General features: G+C 39.0%; 3 protein-coding genes across 5 annotated transcripts; 1 reads left to right on the top strand and 2 right to left on the bottom strand.

The window, feature by feature from the left end:
- Positions 1-3,201: 3,201 nt before the first annotated feature.
- Positions 3,202-5,195, bottom strand: LOC122077175 (elongation factor Tu, chloroplastic-like). Its single transcript, XM_042643024.1, has one exon. The coding sequence runs from the start codon at positions 5,089-5,091 to the stop codon at positions 3,583-3,585; it is 1,509 nt and encodes a 502-aa protein (XP_042498958.1). The 5' UTR covers positions 5,092-5,195; the 3' UTR covers positions 3,202-3,582.
- A 1,377-nt stretch (positions 5,196-6,572) lies between these two features.
- Positions 6,573-12,514, bottom strand: LOC122075950 (probable serine/threonine-protein kinase WNK3). 3 transcript variants are annotated; one of them, XM_042641182.1, is made up of 8 exons: positions 11,878-12,514; positions 11,543-11,580; positions 11,188-11,415; positions 10,861-11,084; positions 10,617-10,774; positions 8,521-8,701; positions 8,297-8,404; positions 6,573-8,195 (listed from the first exon to the last, which is right to left on the bottom strand). In XM_042641182.1, the coding sequence occupies exons 1-8, from the start codon at positions 11,959-11,961 to the stop codon at positions 7,300-7,302; spliced, it is 1,917 nt and encodes a 638-aa protein (XP_042497116.1). In that variant the 5' UTR covers positions 11,962-12,514; the 3' UTR covers positions 6,573-7,299. The 3 variants fall into 3 exon arrangements, with proteins under 3 accessions (XP_042497116.1, XP_042497115.1, XP_042497114.1); XM_042641181.1 differs by having other exon boundaries at positions 8,288-8,401; positions 11,878-12,512; XM_042641180.1 differs by having other exon boundaries at positions 8,288-8,404; positions 11,878-12,509.
- Positions 12,515-14,225: 1,711 nt separating this feature from the next.
- Positions 14,226-22,153, top strand: LOC122075951 (probable protein phosphatase 2C 14). The gene is made up of 7 exons (XM_042641183.1): positions 14,226-14,390; positions 14,442-14,920; positions 15,055-15,225; positions 16,926-17,096; positions 17,199-17,378; positions 18,833-19,291; positions 20,734-22,153. The coding sequence occupies exons 2-7, from the start codon at positions 14,519-14,521 to the stop codon at positions 21,679-21,681; spliced, it is 2,331 nt and encodes a 776-aa protein (XP_042497117.1). The 5' UTR covers positions 14,226-14,390; positions 14,442-14,518; the 3' UTR covers positions 21,682-22,153.
- The last annotated feature ends 1,301 nt before the right edge of the window (positions 22,154-23,454 follow it).

Genomic DNA, 23,454 nt, shown 5'->3' with positions numbered 1-23,454 from the left:
TCAGTTGAGGGTTCCATAATGGAAAAATTCAAAGAACTTGGAGTCAATCAGACAGTTCCTGGGCGGGCAATAGGCCACCAGCTTCGAACAGGTCAGGAAAGCAAAAGCTTCTGTGCAACGATGGGTCATCCTTGGTTGGCAAGCCTAGCTGATTTTGGGTGGTTGAATAGCTTGTGTGTAAAGTTTCACCCACCTGCTTTTTACAGAACTCTCCCAAACAACACTCTGACCTGAATCAAGCCCAAGATGCGGCCAGGAAAGCAACCACTGACCACCCTCGCATCCAAACACAACACAAGCCAGTCAAAACTGAGCCAAGGTCATGCCAAGCGCTCAGCAGCACTCAGGAAGAATACTGTTCATGCGGTTACTGTTCAAGCACTTGACTGTTCATGTAGATCTAGTATGCTTGCATGGAGGGATTTGGGAGCTACTAATATCTTTAGTAGTAACTGAATGATGGAGGAGATCTGGGACTGCAAATATATTATAGTAGTCTCTGCTTTATTTAGTTTCTAATTTCAATTTGTTCCTACTTTTGTTTTGTTCTCTACTAAAGAGTTCCTATTTTGATGTATGGCAACTAGATTTTATAGGAAGTTTCTATTTTGGTTGTAAGCTACTTAGTAGCAAACACGCCCAATTTTGCAACCCATACTTCTATTATAAATAAAGGGAAGAGAGCAGCCTAGCCCATGATTTGAGTTTAAGAAAAAGAAAGCTTTGCGCTTGTTGTGTGTACAATGTGGTGAGATGCCAATAGTGAGATGGTCTGTGAGAGGTAGATAAAGGCCATAGGTGAGAGGCCAAGGTCACATCACCCCACCCATCCCCCCAAAAAAAAAAAAATTTCCTCTTCCCTACATCAAGTTCTTTATTTCTATTTTCATTATCCTGTGATAACCAAGATCTGAGAAGAATCGAGACACAGGTTTTCCCATTACTTTTGCTGCTGGGTGAATCCTTGGAGGCTGTCCCTTCGAGTGTCATAGAAGCTGATCGTTGGAGACTCAAGATTATTCCCTGTGGTTACTGTATTGAAGATTTATTGCATCTTGTTTTAAGCCTCTGAAAATCCAGATCAGATCCATGGTTTCAGCCCTTGTTTTGACAGAGCAATACTCATCCTGGACCCTCCTTTCGATGGTAGGTTAAGCCTGATCCAAAGGCTGGATCTGGTTATAGGCTGTAATTTCTATTTTATGATCCTACTTCCTTATTTGTGAAGCTCCCTCAATCTTTCAATCCAGCCATCAGAACTGACTAAATATTTGAAGTGTTAATCAGTCCTAAGATCCCCACCCTCGACTGGTAGATCAGTCCCATCTGAGATGCCTAATTACTATATATAGAATCACTGCCTACTTTGGGTGATTTTCTATTATTTTGTTGCTGGAACCATCTGTTAAAGTCTCCTGTTATCCGTGCCTGTGATCCTAGTATAGGATAGAACATGATTGACCTAGCCCTACATTAGACCTAAAGTGTTATTCTTGAGCTGTCACATTTTTAGAGAAGCTAAACAAATGACTCTTAGGTTGCTTTCTGTACATAGACTAAAGAGTTCCTTGACTTTCACCCGAGCTTCTAGATATTCTATCAGAGGATGCTGATCATTTTATACACCCCTGACAGCAAGTAGTGTACTTCTTGTTTATACTTTCACACATTGAAGCCACAACATCAGAGAGTCAGAAAATGAAAACCCTGGCAAACTGTAAGGGACACATATAGGACCTTCTACACCAGAATTTACAGACATCAGAGTCGTGAATTTGTTTGGTGGACTTCTGGTATAACACATTCACTGACATGGACAGAACACCTCATTAAGGCCCCTTAAGACAAATTAAGAGACTTCCAGTGACTGAAGAATTACTGAGGATGTCATACGAAGAAAGCTCCTAAACAGGATAGTGGATACACCACCCTTTAATAAAGAACCTACAATCTCAGTGATCAACTCAAGGGCATGGAGAAATGAAACCTATAGAATGATAGTTCATTGGCCTCTCCAACAAACGCCATGTTTTCCTGTTGGGAGCAATCCACTGACAGCCACTTACATATCTGACTTAAATGACAGTTTTTTACTGACTAATAGATTGTTCCCCCTTTTGGAGGATAAACAGCAACTTCAATAGAAAAGGAAATGAGGTAAGGAATACACAAAGCCCAAGGACAACTAAAACCAACAGAAACTACAACAGAGAATCACCCAAATCACTTAGAGCAATGTAAATATAATCCCCATGAGCACTCCTATAGCCAAATAATCTAGAGTATAAGGCTGATTTAAACCACCATCTGAAATTTCTACGTACAAGGGAGCAACATTGGAAAACCCAATGGTATATCAGAAGACCTGGAAAGGCATCCAAAGCCAATAGATGGATGCCCTTCCATTGGAAGGTGGGGGGTTTGCTCCTCATAACATGCAATTTTGCTTGTCTCAAACCAAGTAGAGCCATCTCGGTCTCCGCCTTTACCAAGTCAACCACCCTTGTAAGACTAGAGTTAGACTCAATGATTGACCAGCACTAACAAACAGCATTAGTTCACTGGGTTATACAATCCTAAGCAGATGTTGATGAAAATAAGGGTAATTAAACAACCTTCCCCCAGCATCCCACTATATAACTCTGAGATAACTCTGAACAACTCCTACATGGCAATGCTGTTGGAGAAACTAATAATAACCAGATCAGTAATTTTGAATGGACTAGCTTGAGCCCACAAAGATCCTGAGATTCCTATCTTCCTTAATGGACCAAAGACTAGGCGCCAATGTTATCCCGACAGGCTTCCCCATTTTCCAAAAAGATGAACTTTCTGAACACTTGAACAGGTAAAAGGAAAGGCATCCTGTAGTATAAATTATAACCTTTTAAGACCAAATAGGTTCAAAAAGCGGTTGTCTATGTTCATAGAAACACAGAAATGGCCATCTATCTGAATAATATTAGTTTGCAGAAGAAGAAATAGATGCAAATGCCTTCTCTATGCTACCCTTTTTTCCCCCTGGACAGACATTCATCTACTTCAGGCCAAAGAAGGATACTCTGCATTTTATGCGTGAAATTGTGCTTCCAACCAAATCTGTGCAGATAGCTCAAAAACTTTAAACTAGAAAATGATCAAAGGAGCCAAGAAGACCAGTGAATGAACGATGGGCATGTCCAAAAAGTTGAAAGAACTTACTTCAGCATAACTAACCAAAATGATGCTTAGTATTCAAATCAGTTTCAGAAATAAATAAGTAAAACCACAATGAGAGAACCAACACAATAAAAAAGAGGGGAAAACGAGATCACATCACAATCGTAGTCTCGTTTAGCAAAAGATATCATCTTAGCAATGAACAATGGAAGCAACAGGGATGGAAAATCACATAGAAGCATAGCTACTTTGTTGATCTAACTGATCTAAAGCGAAAAAACTGAAAACTATTTGACACTAGCAATGAAGAAGAACTGGGTACACTCACTGCATAAGGTTGATACCTCAAGCCCCTAGACATTCAAAAGTAAGGATCACTTGCTGCCACAGAAAGGCTTTATTATAGGCAAGAAGCAGCTTACGTCATTCGATGATTGACTGGATGACACCTGCTCCAACAGTCCTCCCGCCTTCTCTTATGGCGAACCTCATACCTTGCTCACAGGCCACAGGTACAATTAGCTCAACAACCATCTTAACACGGTCCCCTGGCATGACCATCTTGGACTCTTCATCCTTGTCATTCATGATGGAGAAAATCTTTCCAGTGACATCCGTCGTCCTCATGTAAAACTGAGGCCTGTATCCCGCAAAGAAAGGGGAATGCCTGCCACCTTCCTCCTTCTTGAGCACATAGACTATGGAAAGGAACTTGGTGTGGGGAGTGATGCTGCCTGGCTTGGCAAGAACCATGCCTCTCTGGATCTCATCCTTCTGGACACCACGGAGAAGAAGACCAACATTTTCTCCGGCAAAGGCCTCGTCAAGGGTCTTCTGGAACATCTCGAGAGCCGTTACGGTGGTGTTGCGGGTGTTCTTAAGGCCCACAAGGTCAACAGTGTCTCCGACCTTGATGGTGCCTCTCTCAATACGACCCGTAGCCACGGTCCCACGGCCAGTAATGGAGAAGACATCTTCGACGGCAAGGAGGAAGGGAAGGTCAGTCTGGCGCTGAGGGATGGGAATGTAGTCGTCCACGGCATCCATAAGCTCATAGATTTTGTCGACCCACTGGTTCTCCCCTCTCTTGATTGAGGGATTGGCCATGAGGGCTTCCAAGGCTAGCAGCGCGGAACCGGAAATTATGGGGACATCGTCACCTGGGAACTCATAGGAGGAGAGGAGCTCACGGACCTCCAATTCGACGAGCTGGAGGAGCTCCTCATCGTCGACTTGGTCCTGCTTGTTTAGGAAGACGACCATATTAGGGACGCCAACCTGCTTGGCAAGAAGGATGTGCTCCTTGGTCTGGGGCATGGGGCCATCGGCGCCAGAGACGACAAGGATGGCACCATCCATCTGAGCAGCACCAGTGATCATGTTCTTGACGTAATCCGCGTGGCCAGGGCAGTCGACGTGGGCGTAGTGGCGGTTCTCAGTCTCGTACTCTACGTGAGCGGTATTGATGGTGATGCCCCTGGCCCGCTCCTCAGGGGCGGCATCGATCTCGTCATATTTCTTGGGGACACTGTTACCGACGGCGGCCAAAGCCATGGTGAGAGCAGCGGTGAGAGTGGTCTTGCCGTGGTCGACATGTCCTATGGTGCCGATATTGATGTGGGGTTTCTTGCGCTCGAACTTCCCCCTAGCGGCGCGAACAGTAAAGGAACGGTGGTGGCTCCTCCTGATCTCGGTGGCCGCGGTGGTGGAGGTGGAAGTCAACCAGAAAATGCCGGAGGGGTGGGTGAAAGAGGAGGCGAGGAGAGGCACCGCTTTCGTGGTGAGGCTTCCGTTAGTGCGGCCACTCCCATTTGAGACGGGAAGATAGGTAGGTGAACAAGTAGAATTGGATGAAAAGGAAGAAGTAGGGGAGGAGGCTGTAAAGAGAAGCTTCGGTGAAGCTGCGGCCGTAGCAGTGGAGGAAATTGCCATGGCAGCTATTAGATTTTATTCTCTTAGTACTACTACTCTACAAAGCTCAAGCTTCTATCACTGTGAATCGAGAGAGAGACCAGAGAAGAAAAACAGAAGAAGGAGGACCACTTAGGGCCGTTTGATAACGTTTTAAGAAACGCGTTAATGTCGTTTCTGTTTTCAGAAACAGTAGAAATAGAGCAAAAAGCGTTTGATAAAATTGTTTCGTTTCATTTATTTTTAGAAATAAAAATAAAAATTTTTACTTATTTATGATTCAAGAAACGACCTAGGCATTTCTGGAAACGACTTGTGGTAATTCTTTCACTGGTTACTATCGACTTCTAAAACCATGACTTATCAAACACCTTCAATTCCATTTCTGTTTTTAGAAACGAAAATTTATGTTTCTGTCATTTCTTGAAACAGAAACAATAGAAACGTTATCAAACGGGCCCTTAGTTGATCCCTGTGATGACGAAAGATGACCTCATATCATGGGCTTTATGAACGATACATAAAACCCATGTGGCCCCCACCAGTTTACCATCTCAGCCATCAAAATTCCGGCCCCACCACATGTAGATATACTAGTATCCTCCAATCGGGAGCAAATCGTCCAGGGCAACTAAACCCGATGAGGGCCTATTGGCCGTTGGATTCGAATAGAAGGTGACACATATATATATATATATATATATTCAAAGCCGGCTCCTCACTCCAAAAAACTCCAATGGCAATGCGTAGAGGCCCGGTTTTCTTTCTGAACCATACTAGAGATGCGACTAGAAACATTAGCGAAGGGGTATTTAAACCGGACTGAGAGCACTTTTGTCTGGAGATCAACTTAGGGTGAGCCAAATTTGGAGTTAGATTGATCCAGACTAGGCTCTTTTATGTGGGGCTCAACCAAGGTATTCAAATCGAAAACGGCCGAGCCCGATCCCATTTCCTGTTAACCCAAATAGCCCTTTGCTTCTGGATTTCTAAGGTTCAATCTGATTCTGATTTGATTAAATCAATTATGGGTAAAACACTACTGGACAATAGGAGAGTTATCAAAATCATATAGTCAACATAAAATGCGCCACCCCTGGCAACAGTGGGACTCTAATCAGCTTTTATTGTATCGTATCGTATCTAATTTTTTTTTTTTTTAAATAAATATTCTATGAAAGAAAACTTCATGTTTCTGTATCAAAATTAGAATTCAAAAGAACGATGCAATGAAGAAAATAAAGCCAAATATCAATCATGAGACATAAATTACACTTATAGAAATATTCCTTAAATGCATCGAGTTGGTAGAGATGACACGAATTTATATTTAAATTTCAGTTGAAGAAGGTAAGAAAATGTATGTCTTTTACATTATACATAATGAAAAAAAAAAAAAAAAGAAGACAATGAATCTGAAAATGCCATTAGAATTCCACGTAATTCTCATATGACAGAAGCATATGTAGGTTGTAATATCAAACTTGTAACAATTTCGTCCAAGCACGGAATGTTCTCCACATTTCATTAATAATTGAATTTTCTCACTCAATTTACAATCAGAACATACTTCACAAAGGAAAACCAGTCATCACTTTATTTGGATGATTGATATGAATCAAATACAATGGTAAACAGTTCAAGGGAAAAAAAAAAAAAAAATCAACCAATTAACCTCCATTGGTGACCTGCTTTTTCAAGACCAACATATATTGAACAGGAACAAAAATAAATTTGCCGATATGCCACCACATTGAAGGTGGAAACCCCAAATGCTGTTAAATTGAAGAAAACATCATTCTGTACAATGTATATCCCACCCATTTATGGGATAGGTTGATCTATAGATATACAAGTCAATCAACCTGAGTATTAAAGGAATTCAATTTCTTTCACGTGTGGACAAACTGGAGATCATCTCTAGGCTATAACAGTTCTTTCAATCATGAATAACTTGTGGCTGTGTGGCATCATAAAATTTTGGTGAATAACTTGAGCTGCACCTTCCATGCTCAAATTCTTCCTTGAATTTGTATCTAATTCTCAAAACATGAGGGCTTCCTTCTGAACCATGAGGTGGAAGCATCTCTCAAAATGACAACAATAGCAATACCTGTATCAGAAGACCCAACATTCCCCTCTTTAACACATTGGACCTATCTCTAGAAACCCACTAGCAAAATCTTGAGGTGCATGCCTCCCAACTCTTCTGACAATGAGAAAATAATTTTAGCTTTCTGGCATACCAGTAACCTTGCCCTGCTCAATAAGATAGTTGGAGATGGTATTTGCAATATTGTCCAATTCATGTGATTCACCGTCCACCTTGAAATCAGAAACCTTCGAATGAAAAATAGCTAAAACTTTATTACAAGTTTCTGGAGGCATTTCCTTTAGGAGATTTTCTATTGCTAGACAATGCTTCCTCCTTAGTTCATCTAACTCCTTTTGTTGCAATACCAGCAAATGCTCCAGTTTGTCCACGATAACTCTAACATCTTCCGACTCCACTTCCGTTAATACTTCACAAATCTCAACTAGTGGATGTTCCCTATTGTCTCCCCCAATTTGATTATGTGACAATTTTGAATCAAAAGGAGCATCATCTTTACTTTTTTCTCCAATAATCTCATTAGATGAGGATCCATCATGCTGTTCAATATCTATGTTGTCATCAGTTCCAAGAATCAAAAGTGAAGTTTCTTCTTGTTTTGGTGAAGCTACGCCATTGGGATAATCTCCTCCCGTTTTGTCATTAATTTCGATTTTTTCTTTGCTTCCGCTAAGTAACTTGGGGGAGTCTGACCAATACTCGCGACCTGAAGGAAGTCGATCCAGAACCAGACCACCTAAAGAAAGACCGGAGCCACTTGTCAATGGGGATATCTCATCTTTACTTTTTAATTCATAGGTATCAGAAATTTCAATCTCCCCACTCAAAATATCTCCTGAATTTTCTCTTGGTGTCCATCCAGGAACATGGGCTCGGATTTCTGCATCAATCATCCCGGCAATGGTTGTAACATCTTGGTCTGTCAAGTCCAATTCCTGGACCATTTCACTAGCAACACTTATTGCGGTATCCACCTCAATATCAAATGGAAACTGAATGTTTTGAACATCATCTGTGGGCCCAAAAAAATAAATAAAATCATCATTGCCTAATTAGGATGGTAATCTAAACATTGCGTTGGGAAAAAGTGAATTAGAAACATACGTGGAAAACCTGTAGAATCAGCAATGCGTAGATTGAGGAATATTGTGTTGACGTCTTTTCTTTTACTTTTCACCATAAAATCTCGGCTTCCCTCTAGTGCTTCATCTTTCTCACCTTCTTTATTTTTTGCACCGGGGAGGGAGATGGACAACGAGTTGAGCCTCTTGGCAGAAAAAATAAATAAATTAAAGGCTAAGATCCTATACGTAGGAAGGAACTTTTCAATTTTTTACCTGAATGAGAGGGAGATCGTAAAGATCGACTAAGACTTTCATTCTCCTCGTCTGATAGTAGAAAAGGATCCATCAAAAGCTCTCTTGCGGGCAACCTCTCAGAAGCATTTGCAATGCATTTTTCAATAAATTGTCTCACTATAGGGTCCTTTACCTTCCCCAACGTGGCGGGCTTGATTCCCTATACAAAAACAATAAATAAGATCATTTCCAGAAGGTTCACCAATTGTACTATGACACCATTACATAAATTAAAATGAAAGATTTTATACATAAAAGTTATGACACATAAAGCAGAGTTTTGAACAGTAGAAACAATCAAATTTCAGAGATCCAAGCAATGAAGATTTTCAATGCTTGCTCAGAAAAAGAGGTGGTTTTAGAGAAAAGATAATCTGATCAATTAACAAGGTGACGAGGTGGAGGCAAGAAACTAGAAAACCAAATGTGGTTATGAGTGACCATTGTATGCTCTTGAACTATACCTACACAAAATAACAAAAGGCTGAAAAAAGGGGAGGGGAAGAAAAAAGCTAGATAAACTCATATAAACTGATACGCCCAACAAGCTTTCTCAACAGTAAATCTTTCTTCGGCAATGCATTCATATACATGTTTCTCTAATTCTAGGAAACCTTTTAATATGAAGATATCACCAAAAAAAAAAACACTAACGTTCAAATCTTTTAAATACTTAATGATTCCTACCACTAATTTGCACCCTCCCAACATTTTGTAATAGCTTACTTCCCATTCATCATCAAACTTGTAAGATCTCATTCTTTCAGGTTTGCTGGCTAGGACCAAACAACTTTTCAAGTGAGCTAAAAATTTTAAAGAAAAAAAAAAGCCATGACAAGTAAGACTTCCATTTCACCTTCTAAATATTTAGATAGTCATTATGCATTGCTATTTATGGTGTATATGCTTACAAATATAGTTTGCATGCATTCTAAGATTATACATGCATATGCTAAACGTATAATAGTGTCTCTAAAGCGTTGTCACGTATTTGAGACATCTCTTAAATCCAGCTTCCCATTTCTACACCACAAATACTTTAAACCATGATAAATAAGTTTTTTTAAGAGAGAGAAAACACTACTTTCTAAGTAAGTCATAGACAGTTAGCATCTATATAGACCACTTCCCAAATAAGATTTTCTTGAACATAAGAAAGATTAAGTCAGCATTCCAAATGATTAGGAAACCACTCCTATCTTATTAAAATTAGGATCCAAATCAAATTATTGCTGATGGGGAAACCACCAAAAGAATCTGGCCCATTAAATTTATCTAAAAAAGAAAGGAACTGATGGTCTGAATCCTGTCACCGAGGATAGATGGGAATTTTGGGATTTGGTCAAAACCTCAAGTAAAGAGTTTCAAATTTATAGGAGATTGAAATTAGGATCTAGAAATGGCATGGAAGATCTCAACCACAAACCAGTATGAATGAGTCGTGTAATACCCCTAACAATAAAATTAAACAAGACCAAACATCCAAACACCAATTAAGCACACCAAACCATCATCCCCGAAAATCAGGAACGAAGTTTGACATAGGAGAGTAGGCTGGGACCATGTGGAACACAAAAGCAACCTAGCCTTGCCGATCGTGTGCAGAACCACTTTCCCAAATGAAAAAATATTAACGAACTCAAATCTTGCCACCAAAGGACTCATGAGATCTAAAAATGGGAACTGTAAAATCCCAATAGCCAGCCAAAGGAAGGGACAACCAAAGTCCAATAACCTGGCCCATGAGTAGGCTCAATTGGATAAAGCCAAGGGTGTCTGATGCCTTTTTATCTTCACTAGAGGTTAACTCACAAAATTTAAAAGATATAGTAGTCAGACCACAGATGCAGCAAAAAGTTTGCAATTTATGTATTAACAATCTTTAGGGACTTTGAAATTCTTCAACAGTTCAGAATGTTTGGACAGTGTGGCCATTCAAAACTTTCAAAGTAATACACCCAACCACTAACAGAAGATCTCTTGGAATTGATTAGTAGGCATACTAAAAAAATAAACTAAAAAACTATTGACTGTCTAATATTCCAAATGTGGGTTAGAAATTTAGGCTGTCTTACTGATGTCACTTTCTTGTATATTTGAGCTGCATTGGCGCATTCTGCGTAAGGATATTCAAAGGTCACCAACTCGAGCAAACACATTCCAAAGGCATAAATATCCACAAGCTCATTGTATTCCTCCTCATAAAGTTCAGGTGCCATGAACTCCGGAGTCCCTACAACCATATTCAAAAAAAATTGTAGTCTCCAAGAACAAGTTTACCTCAATAGTTAGAATCCCAAAAAATAAGCAATTACTCACCAATGACACTGTGAGCTGAGCGAGCCTGTTGAAGAATGGCAGCGAGTCCAAGGTCACCAATTTTCACCTCACCTTGGTTTCCATTCACAAAAATATTATCACACTTCAAGTCCCGATGAATAACCGGTGGGTCGTGACTGTGGAGATAGTTAAGGCCTGCCAATATCTGCCTTGACCAATTCTTCAATGCTCTCAAATCAACATGCTTGTGTTTCTTACGATACCTAGCCGAATCACAAGCTTAAAAGTTATCACAAAGAAACAGGAAAGTTAAGAAAGGAATCAGGATAACAGGAAGAGGAGTGAAATAGAAAGAGGAAAACCCACTGGCGTAAATTCCCTGAAGTGAAAATCTCAGTAATGAAGTTGATATTCTTGTTTTTCGTGTCAATCCATGAGTTGTAAAACTTGATTATACTCTTGTGCTTCAGAGTCTTGAGCAAATGAACTTCAGAATAGAGACGTTCCAAGTCCTCTGATTTCTGCAAGAGGTCAGCCACCCTAACTTGATTCCAAGCTACTTCGATTCCTTCCAATTCATCAAAACCTCTATAGCTGAAAAAAAATTCAGTAATTAAGGACACACAAATTAGCGTTAATGGCAGTGATAATGGACCAATGTAGTGTCACTTGTGGATAAATTGAGGGCCAAAATTTATGAAACGAGAGAAGAAAAGGATACACTGTTTTGAATGCCCCCTTTCCTAACAGCTCATCATACTGCAAAAGCATCAGAAAAGGCCCACCAGAAACCAAATAAGAACCATATTAACAGCAACAATGAGGAAAAGATATGCCAATTATGAGCACACAAGATTGACCATAAACATCAAAATATCAAATTGATGAGCTGTAATAACTGAGTATAGAAACAAAAATTATCTTTAATATGCCAGTTAGTTCCCAATCACTGAAAAACAATAATAGTAGTTAAGATAAATATAGTATCATAGGTGTGGAGGAAGAGGAAGAAGAAGAAGAAGAAGAAGAAGAAGGAGTAAATACTAAAATACTAACCCGACCATATCTACCAATTGGGTCGATCTCCACGAACGCAGAATCATCGTCGGGTTCATGTTCGGATGAAGAATCTCCCGGCATTGTCGTCGTCTTCAAAAATTAATAAGAACAACAAATAAAGGTGAAATAAATAGCTCTCTTTCGGAGAAGACCAAATGTAATTAACCCTAATTTTTTCCGATCAAGAGGCGCCCCAATCAAATCAAATCAAATCCAGAACGAATTTGATCATACGAGGATTGCCCAATCCATCCAATTAAGGAAACCAGAGGAGAAAACGAAGACGGTTTTGGAAATATTGAATTTAGATAAGAGATGGGATAATGGGAGATGGGGACAAAATTGCTGATGGAGAAGCAGGTCAGGGACACAAAATCGTGAGTCAGAAATAGGTGGGGACTGGGAATTAGAATTAGAATTAGAATTGGATTTGGAACGAAGCGTGTGAGGAAAGCGAAGAGTGCGACTTCTCCAGAATGAAAGCGAAACTGTGGCAATTTGTCCCGAGCCCCGACGGCCCATAACACTTACCATCCTTAAGAGATACCAGTAGAAGTAGATGATAAAGCATGCCCCAATCAGGGTTTAAGAACCAGGAATTGGGATACCCATATGTAGGTGATTTGGAATCGATCAAAATTAATCAAAACCTTTTAAAACCTAGTTTCATATAGGAAGGGTCCGACCCCAAACAATAAGAGGTGGAAATTTGTGGTGGTGCAAGAGATTCTTTTCGCTGGTGAAGGGATTCTTCCTCTTAGACTAGTGAAGGAAAACTTTTGTCTTGATGAAATATCATGTTTCAATCCGATCCATCAATTTTCATGACTAGAGTTTCATATTTAGATCATGCACTCACGATGTGTTATTTTTAAAGTTAAAAAAATTAAATTAAATTAAAAAAAAAAAAAAAAAAAAAAAGGGAAGGTATTATTTGATCGCGCATATTGGGCTCATACTCTATGGTTTCTCTAATAACCCCTAATAGGAGGAAGGAGGAAGGAGGTCGGAGTTATTATCTGAAAAAAAAGAAAAAAAAAAAGGAGGTGGGAGTGGGATCAGTCAGAACTCAGAAGTGAACAAGTAGGGGAAATGGGCTAGCTTATGAGAAAGATACCAAGGTGGATATTTTTAATTTATCATACCTCGCATCCAATGGCTGAGTGGCACATAATTTGTTCCCATGAGTTGTCGTAAGCGTAGAGTCATGACACCAAAGTAGTAGTTGACATACAAAAGTGCTGGCTTGACAGGGACATCTGCCGGTTGTAGAGGGTGGTATTGGAGTCAAATTCTATGTTCACCAGAAAAATAAAGTTTTCAGAGGTTGAGGGATGGGGCATAAAAAAAAATTATGTTTTTGAAGCTTTTCATGACAATAAAGTAGAAAATCACACCAATCAGAAAGAGAGGGAGACAAATTACTTCAGTCTTAAGGAGAGTGTGTGGGCCTCACAAAACATTATGTGAGAGTGGTGTAAAAGGAAATATATTTTTCTTCTTCTAAATAAGATATATGTTTTTTATTCAAGAAAATAATAAGGATCAAAAGGTGCCATTTATTTTTATTTTTTTTCTAAATTAAATCATATGTTTCTATAAATGGCTAGAGTATTAACACACATATATGGACTCACATAAAATGTGTGTTGATACAAAATGAGATATTTAAATGAATTAGACTATGAAATTTGATACATGTCTAATTTAAACTATGCGCTCTCTATTCAACGGCGAACAAATATATCATTTATCCACATCATTTCACATAGAAAAAAAAGATTTTTTTTCTAACCATTTGAAAAAAAATTAAGAAACTTTTATGACAACAATAATAATTTGTCTACCTTTTTATTTGAGGGTTGACAATTTCTATATGGATGTTCAAACATAGCATGTATCTATCAATCTCAATCTAAATGATGACAATGGCTTACTCAATTGATTGGTTCTTTGCTAGAATGAAGATCGCATGTTGAATTTGGACTTTTCCATCTTCACCTTGTGTCATAAAGCACCATGTCCACTCATTCCAAGTGTGAAAATCGTCTATAATTACTACATCGGTGCAGTGAGTATCGGGTGACTAGGAACTCCTTGGGGCACATATCCAGATGCTCTCAACTATCTGATGCTCACCACACCTCACTTGTTGCTACAAAGGATGTGACTACCCCTCCAACCCCAACTTGTATAAAATAGTTTTTTTTTGGGGGGAGGGGGTGAGTGGTGGTAGTTAAACTTGTATAAAATAATACAACAAATAGTTATCGTTGTCACCAACGGCAATAATCGTACAACGGTCCATCTCAGCCTCTTTATAGTTTCTGCTGTTGTCTTTTCTTTCTCTTTATTTTTTTTGATTTATTTCCCTCCTCACACCTTCTTCAAACATTTGACTCAGAACCCTAACGGCTCGCCATGATAAATCTCTGTTGAGTCTTTCTCTCTATCTCTCTCTCTGACGCTCCACTCTCCAGTCTCCACTACTCCATCTTTCCCTTTTTAAGGTCCCTTTCTTACTTCATTCCCATCTTCGCTTCTAGCCGTTGGAGAGTAAGGTCCCTTTCTTACTTCATTCCCATCTTCGCTTCTAGCCGTTGGAGAGTCTGTGTAGTCCTCTGAAATTTATCTCAGAATGCCTAGCATTTCAGTAGCTACAGAGGATTCCCAGATGCCATTGGGAAATCCAGTTGTTGCTCAATTTCGTTATTCGAAAGAAAGAGATTCGTCAATATTAGCAGATGTCAAGAACAGTGACGTACGACCTTCTTCTCCTTCGTCTTTTGCTACCACTGTTACTTCATCAACTACATCTTTGTGTTTATCCTTGAAGAGAAAACGACCACCCAATATTGAAATTCCTCAGGTCTTGCGGGAAATACAGACAGACGAGGTCTTATTCAAGGATAAGACGATCGGAGACCAACCTCTGGGATTTGATGGGGGCGAAGTTGGGGTTTCCTCCATGAAAGGGAAGAAAAAGGTGATGGAAGACACCCACAAGATTGTTTCTGCCTTACATGGGGACTCTAGGAAGGTAAAACAACTTCATATTTTTTTTACTTTTCTACACTCCATGTCTCTATCCTGACATTATATTTTGGGAAAAAGAAAGGATTATGCTAAAACTGTGCATGGAAATAAGATAAAGATGTTGATTGTGGAATGCAGGGTTTTTTCGGGGTTTACGATGGTCACGGAGGTACAAAGGCAGCAGAATTTGCTGCGGAGAATTTACACAGAAATATACTCGAAATGCTGGATAAGTGTAGTGGGTGTATGCACAAGGAAGACGCAATCAAAGCTGCATATCTCAAGACGGACAAAGACTTCTTGAAACAGGTAATTTATGCCACTGATTGCTTATTTCCAATGACGATTGTATATTTTCTTCGGCCTGTGATGAGGAGCCATCAATATATAAGTGCAAGGTTTCCAAAAATTAACTGTTAAGACCAAGAAAGCTTTTTTTTCTTCTCATGGGATGACTGGCTCCGACATTAGTTCTCGTTATTTTTGCAAGTAAAATTTTCCTTCTGAAAAATGTTCTCCTCTGTTCACTTCAAGTATTGGTACAAATAACTCTCTTTTCCAGATTTCCTTCTTGGTACTACTTCTTTGGGTTGTTATTGAAGAAAAGCTATTACCTGCTGCTAGGTGTAGTTTGCAGAAATTTGTTACATATTTGTTGTACACAGTAGCAGCCCATAGAGACTAGAGGATTTGATCTTCAGGCCATGAAGCATTTCCTTACAGGGAGGAACTCTAACCTGTATTAATCTAATTGTTCCAATCTTACTGGTGAATGCCATTTGTGCTGGTTATTACCCTGGGGATTTGATTACCATCCCCTAAATACTGAATATGAAGATGGTTGTGGCATGAAAACATTTTGTTTTTTCTGTTTGTTTGTTACAAATGTGATATAATTTGATTTTTAATTCACAAAGACTTGAATGTGAAATATGTATATGAATATGGTTATACATATAAGCAAACCAAAGTTTCAAATGATTAGGTCAAAAGGACATCTATAAAATTATGAGTACACACCATGAAAACAACATACTGGCTAAAAATCCCATATAAGTTGGTATAAGTTGGTAAACATATCTAATTGTCCCCATCCATAATGCAATTGGTTGATCCATTAGTCGTGAACTCTGGGCTGTTATGAATGTCCACCAGTTGATGGACATAAGAGTGACAACTGTAGAATGCATCTAACCGTGAAATTGACTGCCTGCTTCAGGGTGGGGAAAAAGTGAAACAAAATTCCATTCAAGGTCATTTTGTGGCATATGATTGAAGGTAGAGATGGTTTACCTAGAGTTATGTTGTTTATGAGACTAAAAAATTTTCCCTCAATTCTTTGTGAGATTCCATCAATGCAAATTGTTAACAAGATAACCGTTAAGCAGCTTGTATAACCAAGGCCTTTTTCTATTCACTATGCATGGATGATTTTTTTTTTTTCTTTTTTTGGAGGGAAGGGGAAACAAGGTGATGATGTATGTTTGCTTGAACCTATATCCTATGGCAATGGATTGGAAAGCTAGCTCCACATTCAATGGATATTTTAACATGGAATCATGTTACCTTTTCAGTTGACTCTAAATTATTGATCGCAATGATCTATAATATGTTATTTTTCTTATTAGATTGATCTATCTAATTATGGCCAGTTTGCAAAAACTACCATAATATGTTATTTTTCTTATTAGATTGATCTATGTAATTATAGCCAGTTTGCAAAAACTACCCACGTGGATGCTCTATTGTTTATAATGTTAGCAATCCTTAATTTAAAGGTATAGACCTTATAAATTTGTACTCCGTTTAGATTTAGTCTTGTAATTATTTAGTATTTAGTATGATGCTCTTTCAATTGGATTTCTTGTACAAACAAAAGAAAAGATAAATTGAAAAAGGGTGCATTGACAGAGCTTAAATTCAACTATTTTCTTGCTATGTTTCCTTCAGTTGTGTCTTCATTTTTTATGCTTTGGGAATGTTAAATTAAACTCGTGGAATAACCATAGGGTTTAGGCAGCGGCACCTGCTGTGTGACTGCGCTGATTGAAGGGGACGATATTTTTATTTCAAACCTGGGAGATTGTAGGGCAGTCCTTTGTAGAGATGGCATGGCTGAAGTCCTCACTAAAGACCACAGAGCTGGACAGGAGGATGAGCGGAACAGAATCGAAGACAAGGTGTATATTGCTACTGTTGTTTTTATGTAGTGAAACAAAGCAATAGCATGACTAATTATGAGATACTTGGGAGTGACTGAATTCTTTTCACTGTTATAATAGGGAGGATATGTAGAGATCCACAGAGGAGCTTGGAGAGTCCACGGGATACTTTCTGTTTCTAGAAGCATTGGAGATGTTCATTTGAAGGACTGGGTAATAGCCGAGCCTGTCACAAAGACCCTGCATTTGACTCCAGATATGGAGTTTCTTGTCCTGGCCACAGATGGACTGTGGGAAAAGGTTAGTACGAAGTAAAATGCTCTTATCGTGGAGCATTCTTGATATGTTAAAGCCTTGATGTACACGCAAAAGGTTATTTTCTTCGCATGCTTTTCAACTGTGGAAAAATTTATCATTTGTCAAATGCTTATCATGTGGCTTGTTTTTTATGATTGGTATGTTCCTGTCTTTACTCCTTACAATAGCAATCTTGACACTTATCTGTTGATTGCATCCATTGGCCATCAAATTTTTTTTTGTTTTCTATATCTTGGTTCCAAGTAAGGGTCAACATTCTTAGTTAGCGTGGGATCATGACAAATTGCACCATCCAATTGTTGCTTACTTCTTTGTTGATTGCATCCATTATTGGATAAGTTTATTGGCACCAATGTTTGTGGCAAGATCAGATTTGTTTATTTTCTATATATTGGCCAAAAAAGTTAGCTGTGGGATTATGACAACTATCACCATCCAGTTGGTGCAATCTGTGGCACTTATTCTTGCACTATTATCTCCTGTTGACAAGTTGAGCTAAATTTTGGTCCATGCCATAATTTCAGTACAATGCTAAACTCAGGTCACTTGCATATAGTGGGGATTTTGAAAAAACAAACAAGTACCCAGTAAGGATTCTCGCCAGTAAAAGAATATACCTCCTTAGATGAATCTGACCCTAGAAAACATCACCTTTTAGATGCTCAATAACTAGTAAGAATTCCAGAAAAGTGGCTTCGTGAACAGATGAGCGTAGTTACCTGATCAACTGGTATTTTTTCTGGAATGGTGGGCCTAAAGTGGGTGCTGTTGTATCTTCTGCTGATCCCAAATCTATGGTTTCCGGATGTTCGTTTTAGTGACCATAATTGGTGATAGATATGACTTGTGAGTATATTATGATGCAGATTATAGACTTGCTTTTGTATAATGGGGAGATTTATTTGGCCAGATTGAAATGTATTCTGCAATAGCATTAAGACTTGACCCCAAGACCCTCTCCCAAAACCAAAACTTGGCTTGAATAGTACTTATCGTCAACTTTCTTGAGTCAAGATACACTTAACTCTCTTTCCCAAGAAGCCATTAGGGGACTAAATATCATAGCTATAATGTTTTCCTCTATATTTTGCTTTTGTTTCTTTTCCTTTTTCCGTGAGTATGAACAACAGATATGGACTTCAGTGTGGTGGAATGCGAAAAAAGGATCCATGTAGCAGCCTGACTCTAAGTAGTTGGGGATATGTCTAGATGATTTGAATTGAGCTATTCTCTTATTCTCTTTTCTCCTTTGCAATACCTATCTGTGTTGTGTGGGCGGTTGGGGGACCTGTTGCTCAAATAAAAATAGGATCCAATTTCCATTACATATTCAGGTCGTGTGGTTTAGGAGATATTTTATTGTGATTGATTGAAGATTTTGTTATCTATTTGACTGGGAGTTTTAAGTAGGCTGTTTTGCCTTTTCTTCTCCTTAGGTGAGTGGTCAGGAAGCTGTTGACACTATAACACGCAGCTGTTTGGCTGCAAACAAGCAGAGACCAACTGATAACCTTTGGAAAGAAGATGATGAGTTTGGTTGTGAGAATTTAAGTCCTCCATCCAAAGCTCGTAGGATTTCGCTGGTCAAGCAACAGAAAGTGAAGATTCAATCTCAAAGTAAAGAAAGTGGCAGATATAAGAAAAATAATCTTAGGAAAGATGAAAATGTGCCTAATGGTGAGAACCTGAGTCCATCATCAAAGTTACAAAGAATTTCATTGATCAAACAACATAAAGTGAAGATTCATCTGCAAAATCAAGAAAACAACAACCATCAGCAGAGAAATTCCAGTGGGCTCAAGGCAGCTTGTAAGGAGCTTGTGAACCTTGCTGTGAGCAGAGGAAGTTTGGATGATGTCACTGTGATGATCATCAATCTGATGAAATTCCAATGCCAGAGCTGAGAAGACCATTTATAATTCAGTTCTTTTGACTTTTCGAAACATAATGGGACTTCAGAGGCAATGCTCTATTTTTTCATTGTGCATCATCACCCGTAAATGTAAAATTATAATGGAATCTGTAATTGTCATTCCAAGGATACCAGAATCTCTCCCCGTTACGTCCCAATCTTTTTTTTTTTTTAATCAAGCAAATTGCTGTCAGATCATTGAACAACTTCTGCATAATTTTCATTAACATTCAGAGACTGATTTTTTTTGGTAAAGACATTCAGAGAACGATAATTCATTATTAGGAAAGTAATAAAAATAACCTATCTCGCTTACTGTATTTTTCTGTACATATATATTTGCTGGCATTATATTTCTTTAGATGGTAATTATGAAGTAAGATAAAGTAGGTTTGTGAATCCCTTATTGAATGGACTAGAACTGATCTTTCATTAACTGAATTGAAACTCCTCTTCTCATCAAGCATTACTGTGTGGAGGGGTCCTTTGAATTCTCTGCGGATTTGAAATACTCTCCCAACTCAAATGCAGAGAAGAATAAGACACTCAAGTTCGACCAAATCTGCAACTGCCACCACAGATTCCTCAGACTTTTCTGCAACTCTCACTCCTAGATTCCTGCTTCATCAATACTTTTCTTTTAACATTTCTACAGAGTTGGAAACGTGGAAACTACAAACCTTACTTGCCAAAATTATTTAAGGGGAAGTAAACAGAAAGGGGCAGAGGAAACCCCACATTAGAAAAGCCAAGCTTTCTAATTTGACTACGCTCCTTTTACCCCACTCCACCATTACATAGTCCTTACCAAAAAAAAACCCATTACATAGTCCACCTCCAAGAACTCTAGAAACCTAAACTTCATATCTGGTGAAAAGGGTTTTGTCCTTTTTACTTTTCACCTTTAGTGGACAAAAGATATTTTAGTGGAGATGAAAACTATTACAGAAGGGAAACCACCTCGGATCCGAAAAGTGGTTTTATTAAAGAAAGAAAAAAAGGGGAAAAAGAGATAATTAATAAACCTCAGTTTCAGAAGCCTACAAGGCTTTCAGATTAATTGAATATATATCAACATTTAAAAAAGTGTTTGTTCTTCCCACAGTTTCACTCCCAGCCATTGCCTTCTAATTGCCAGTTTGGAGATTGGAATATTTGATACAGATCATTTTCCTTATCTGTCAAGCTCAAGAGCAGCACCCCTGGCAGGATCTGGGAGTAGATCTTGGGGTTGAGATACAGAGATATCTCATGAAAGTTTTTCAGTGCTAGTAATTCGTCTTTCCCAGGTGGGTTCTTTCTTAACTTTCTGTCTGTTTCTTATTCGATTGAATCAGCAATCCACTTTTCTCTGCTGTTCGGGACACATCTTTGATTGATCTGATTGATTTTTCAAGTAATTGGGAAATGCAAGACCCAATTGGGATTCATGCTTGCTTTTCATCTGGAGAGAAGTCGACTGATGATCCGGCCGCCGTGAGCAGGTCAGGCCAGAGTGTGTTCGTGTCCGTCTACAGAACAAAGATTGCCGGTCAGTGCTGTCTTATCACCATCACATGGTGTAAGAATCTACTGCTCCATGGCCTCTCCGTCTCGGTGGAAGGGCCGGAGGGTGAGAGCCACTACAATTGCAAGGTCGAGATGAAGCCATGGTACTTCTGGAGGAAACATGGTACCAAGCGCTTCATTGTGGAAGGCAAGGCTGTCGACGTCTTCTGGGATCTAAAGATTGCCAAATTCGACGGAAAAACAGAGCCGCAGTCGGATTACTATGTCGCCGTCGTCTGTGAAGAAGAAGTCGTGTTGTTGCTTGGTGACCTAAAGAAGGATGCTTACAGAAAGACAAGGTCCCGGCCAGCGCTGATAGAACCCATTTTGGTTTCAAGGAAAGAACATATATTTGCCAAGAAGAAATTCTCTACAAGGGTCAAGTTCCATGAGAAAGGCAGGTTTCATGAGATTTCCATAGAATGCAATAACTTGAACCAGCATAGTTCTAATGGTGGGCTTGATCCAGAAATGGAGATAAAGATAGATGGGCACTTGGCCATTCATGTGAAGCACCTCCAATGGAAATTCAGAGGTAATGAATCTATATCCATGAGTAAATTTAGAGTGGAAGTGTATTGGGATGTCCATGACTGGCTGTTTAGTCCTGGTCTACGCCATGCACTGTTCATATTCAGGCCGATATTAATATCCACATCCTCATCATCAACATCGATATCATCATCGCCGCCGACGACGACGGCGTCATTGACATCAACTCCATTGTCATCATTTCTGATGGCGAGTTCAAGCTCGTTAGAGGGAGATAATCCAAGTGGGTCATTTGGGTTTTGCTTATTTCTCTATGCTTGGAAGGTGGAATGAGTGAATTTACTATGACAGGTGAGATTATCTTTTCCCTACCATCATTATCTTGTACATCACCTCCTTCAGAAAAGAAAACTGAGTTGAAGAGGCAACTGGGCTTGGCTAGTGGGTTCTCTCGGATTCTGCTTCAAGAGAGAGAAAGGGAGGTGGGGATGGGGTTAAGGTGGCCATCACATGGGGTGGTGGACTGGTGGGGGCCACCATGGAGGGGGTTGGAAGTTAGTTACAGCTGGTTGTGATTCGATGGAGATGAGAGTGATGAGTATCCAGGTCAGATTGGATTTACTTCGATGCCAATAATTCCCAATCTATAGCGAGAAGCTTGAAAGTTTCACGACTCTTTCCGTCCGCAATCTATAGCAATATTCTCTCTTCTACCGTTCCACGACCCTCTTCGCCAATCGCCATTGTATTGTTTCTTTTTTTCTCTCTCTACACTATTATATTATAAGCGAGAAGCTTGAAAGTCTCTCTCTCTCTCTCTCTATATATATATATATTTTAGTTTTAAAAAAAGGGTTAACAAAGTGGCATAGGCAATTGAATCAGGTGCAGGAGTCAAATCTTCTGCGGTGAGTGACAGTGAAGATTTAAAGGTTAGGAGAATTTAGACATGTATTTCAATTCGTGGATATTCAATGTCATTCATTGTCTCTGTGGAGGATTTTTGTATATTATTTTAAGAATTTAAGTTATAAAATTGGTTAATTCAGAATTTTAGATCGAATGGATTGATTTTACTGATTTTGCTCCGTTTTGAGTTGGTTCTGATAGATTCAGATCAGAATCAGCACTAGTTGATCCGGATTCCACTTTTCAAAACCTTGTATTAGAGAAGAATGTCAACATATTGAGGAGAAGTGAAAATTTTTAAACCTAAAAGGGAAACATTTTCATTGAAAGTGACAAACGCTCTCTGGTCCTTGGTGCGCCTAATTTTTAAATTTTTTTTAATTTATTTGGTAAAGGAGCATCCAATGTCGCTTGCTAGGAGAAAGGGGCAATATTTTGCTGTTACAAATGATAACTCCTCTCCCACCCTTGTGGTGACACAATTTTAACTGCTTAAACAGTCGTGATCTGGTTGATTAGTGGGGTTAACACTCTAATCTTATTTAGACAAACTTAAATGTGACCCTAGAATCTGTAGTGACTAAACACCTAACTGAAAGACAAGTAAAATATATGTTAATTTGCTTGTTTTTCTTTTCCTGTTGGACAAATTGGGGTTGTTGGTTGGTGGATCGGTGGGTGAAAGATTGGTTTCTCACTATGCATCACATCAATGCTGATTGCTGAGTCCAAATATCAGTGTTCTTCCTCCTCACTCAGGGAATTTGGTCTACTCTCGATAATTGATACCAGCCTCAAGTTCCTCACTTCTTAGAATTCAAAATTTGTATTTCTTGAGAGAATCCATTATCTATTTCTGATCAATGTCAAATGAAAGAGACCTATGATCCTGCATGTTGTGCTGAAAATCAAGATATGGAAACAATTTTATTAACTCCATTTGATTAAAGGGGAAATTGAAAGGAAATGGAAGGGAAGAAGTGAAAATTTTCAAATCTAAAAGGGAAACTTTTGTAATCATATCAATTGGAATCTAGATCAGCGTGGGCCATCCAGTGGATCAATAGATGATAGGGACTATCAATTCAATTAGGATTAGTCCAATCCAGATCAGTTGAGACCAGGATCAACTGAGGCTCATCCGTTCCCATTTTTAAATCTTTGATATACGGGCTTTGCTTTACAATTGAACTCATG

The sequence above is a fragment of the Macadamia integrifolia genome, chromosome 4, assembly GCF_013358625.1.
Source record: "Macadamia integrifolia cultivar HAES 741 chromosome 4, SCU_Mint_v3, whole genome shotgun sequence".
NCBI lineage: Eukaryota > Viridiplantae > Streptophyta > Magnoliopsida > Proteales > Proteaceae > Macadamia > Macadamia integrifolia.
This window is presented reverse-complemented; position numbering and strand designations above follow the sequence as displayed.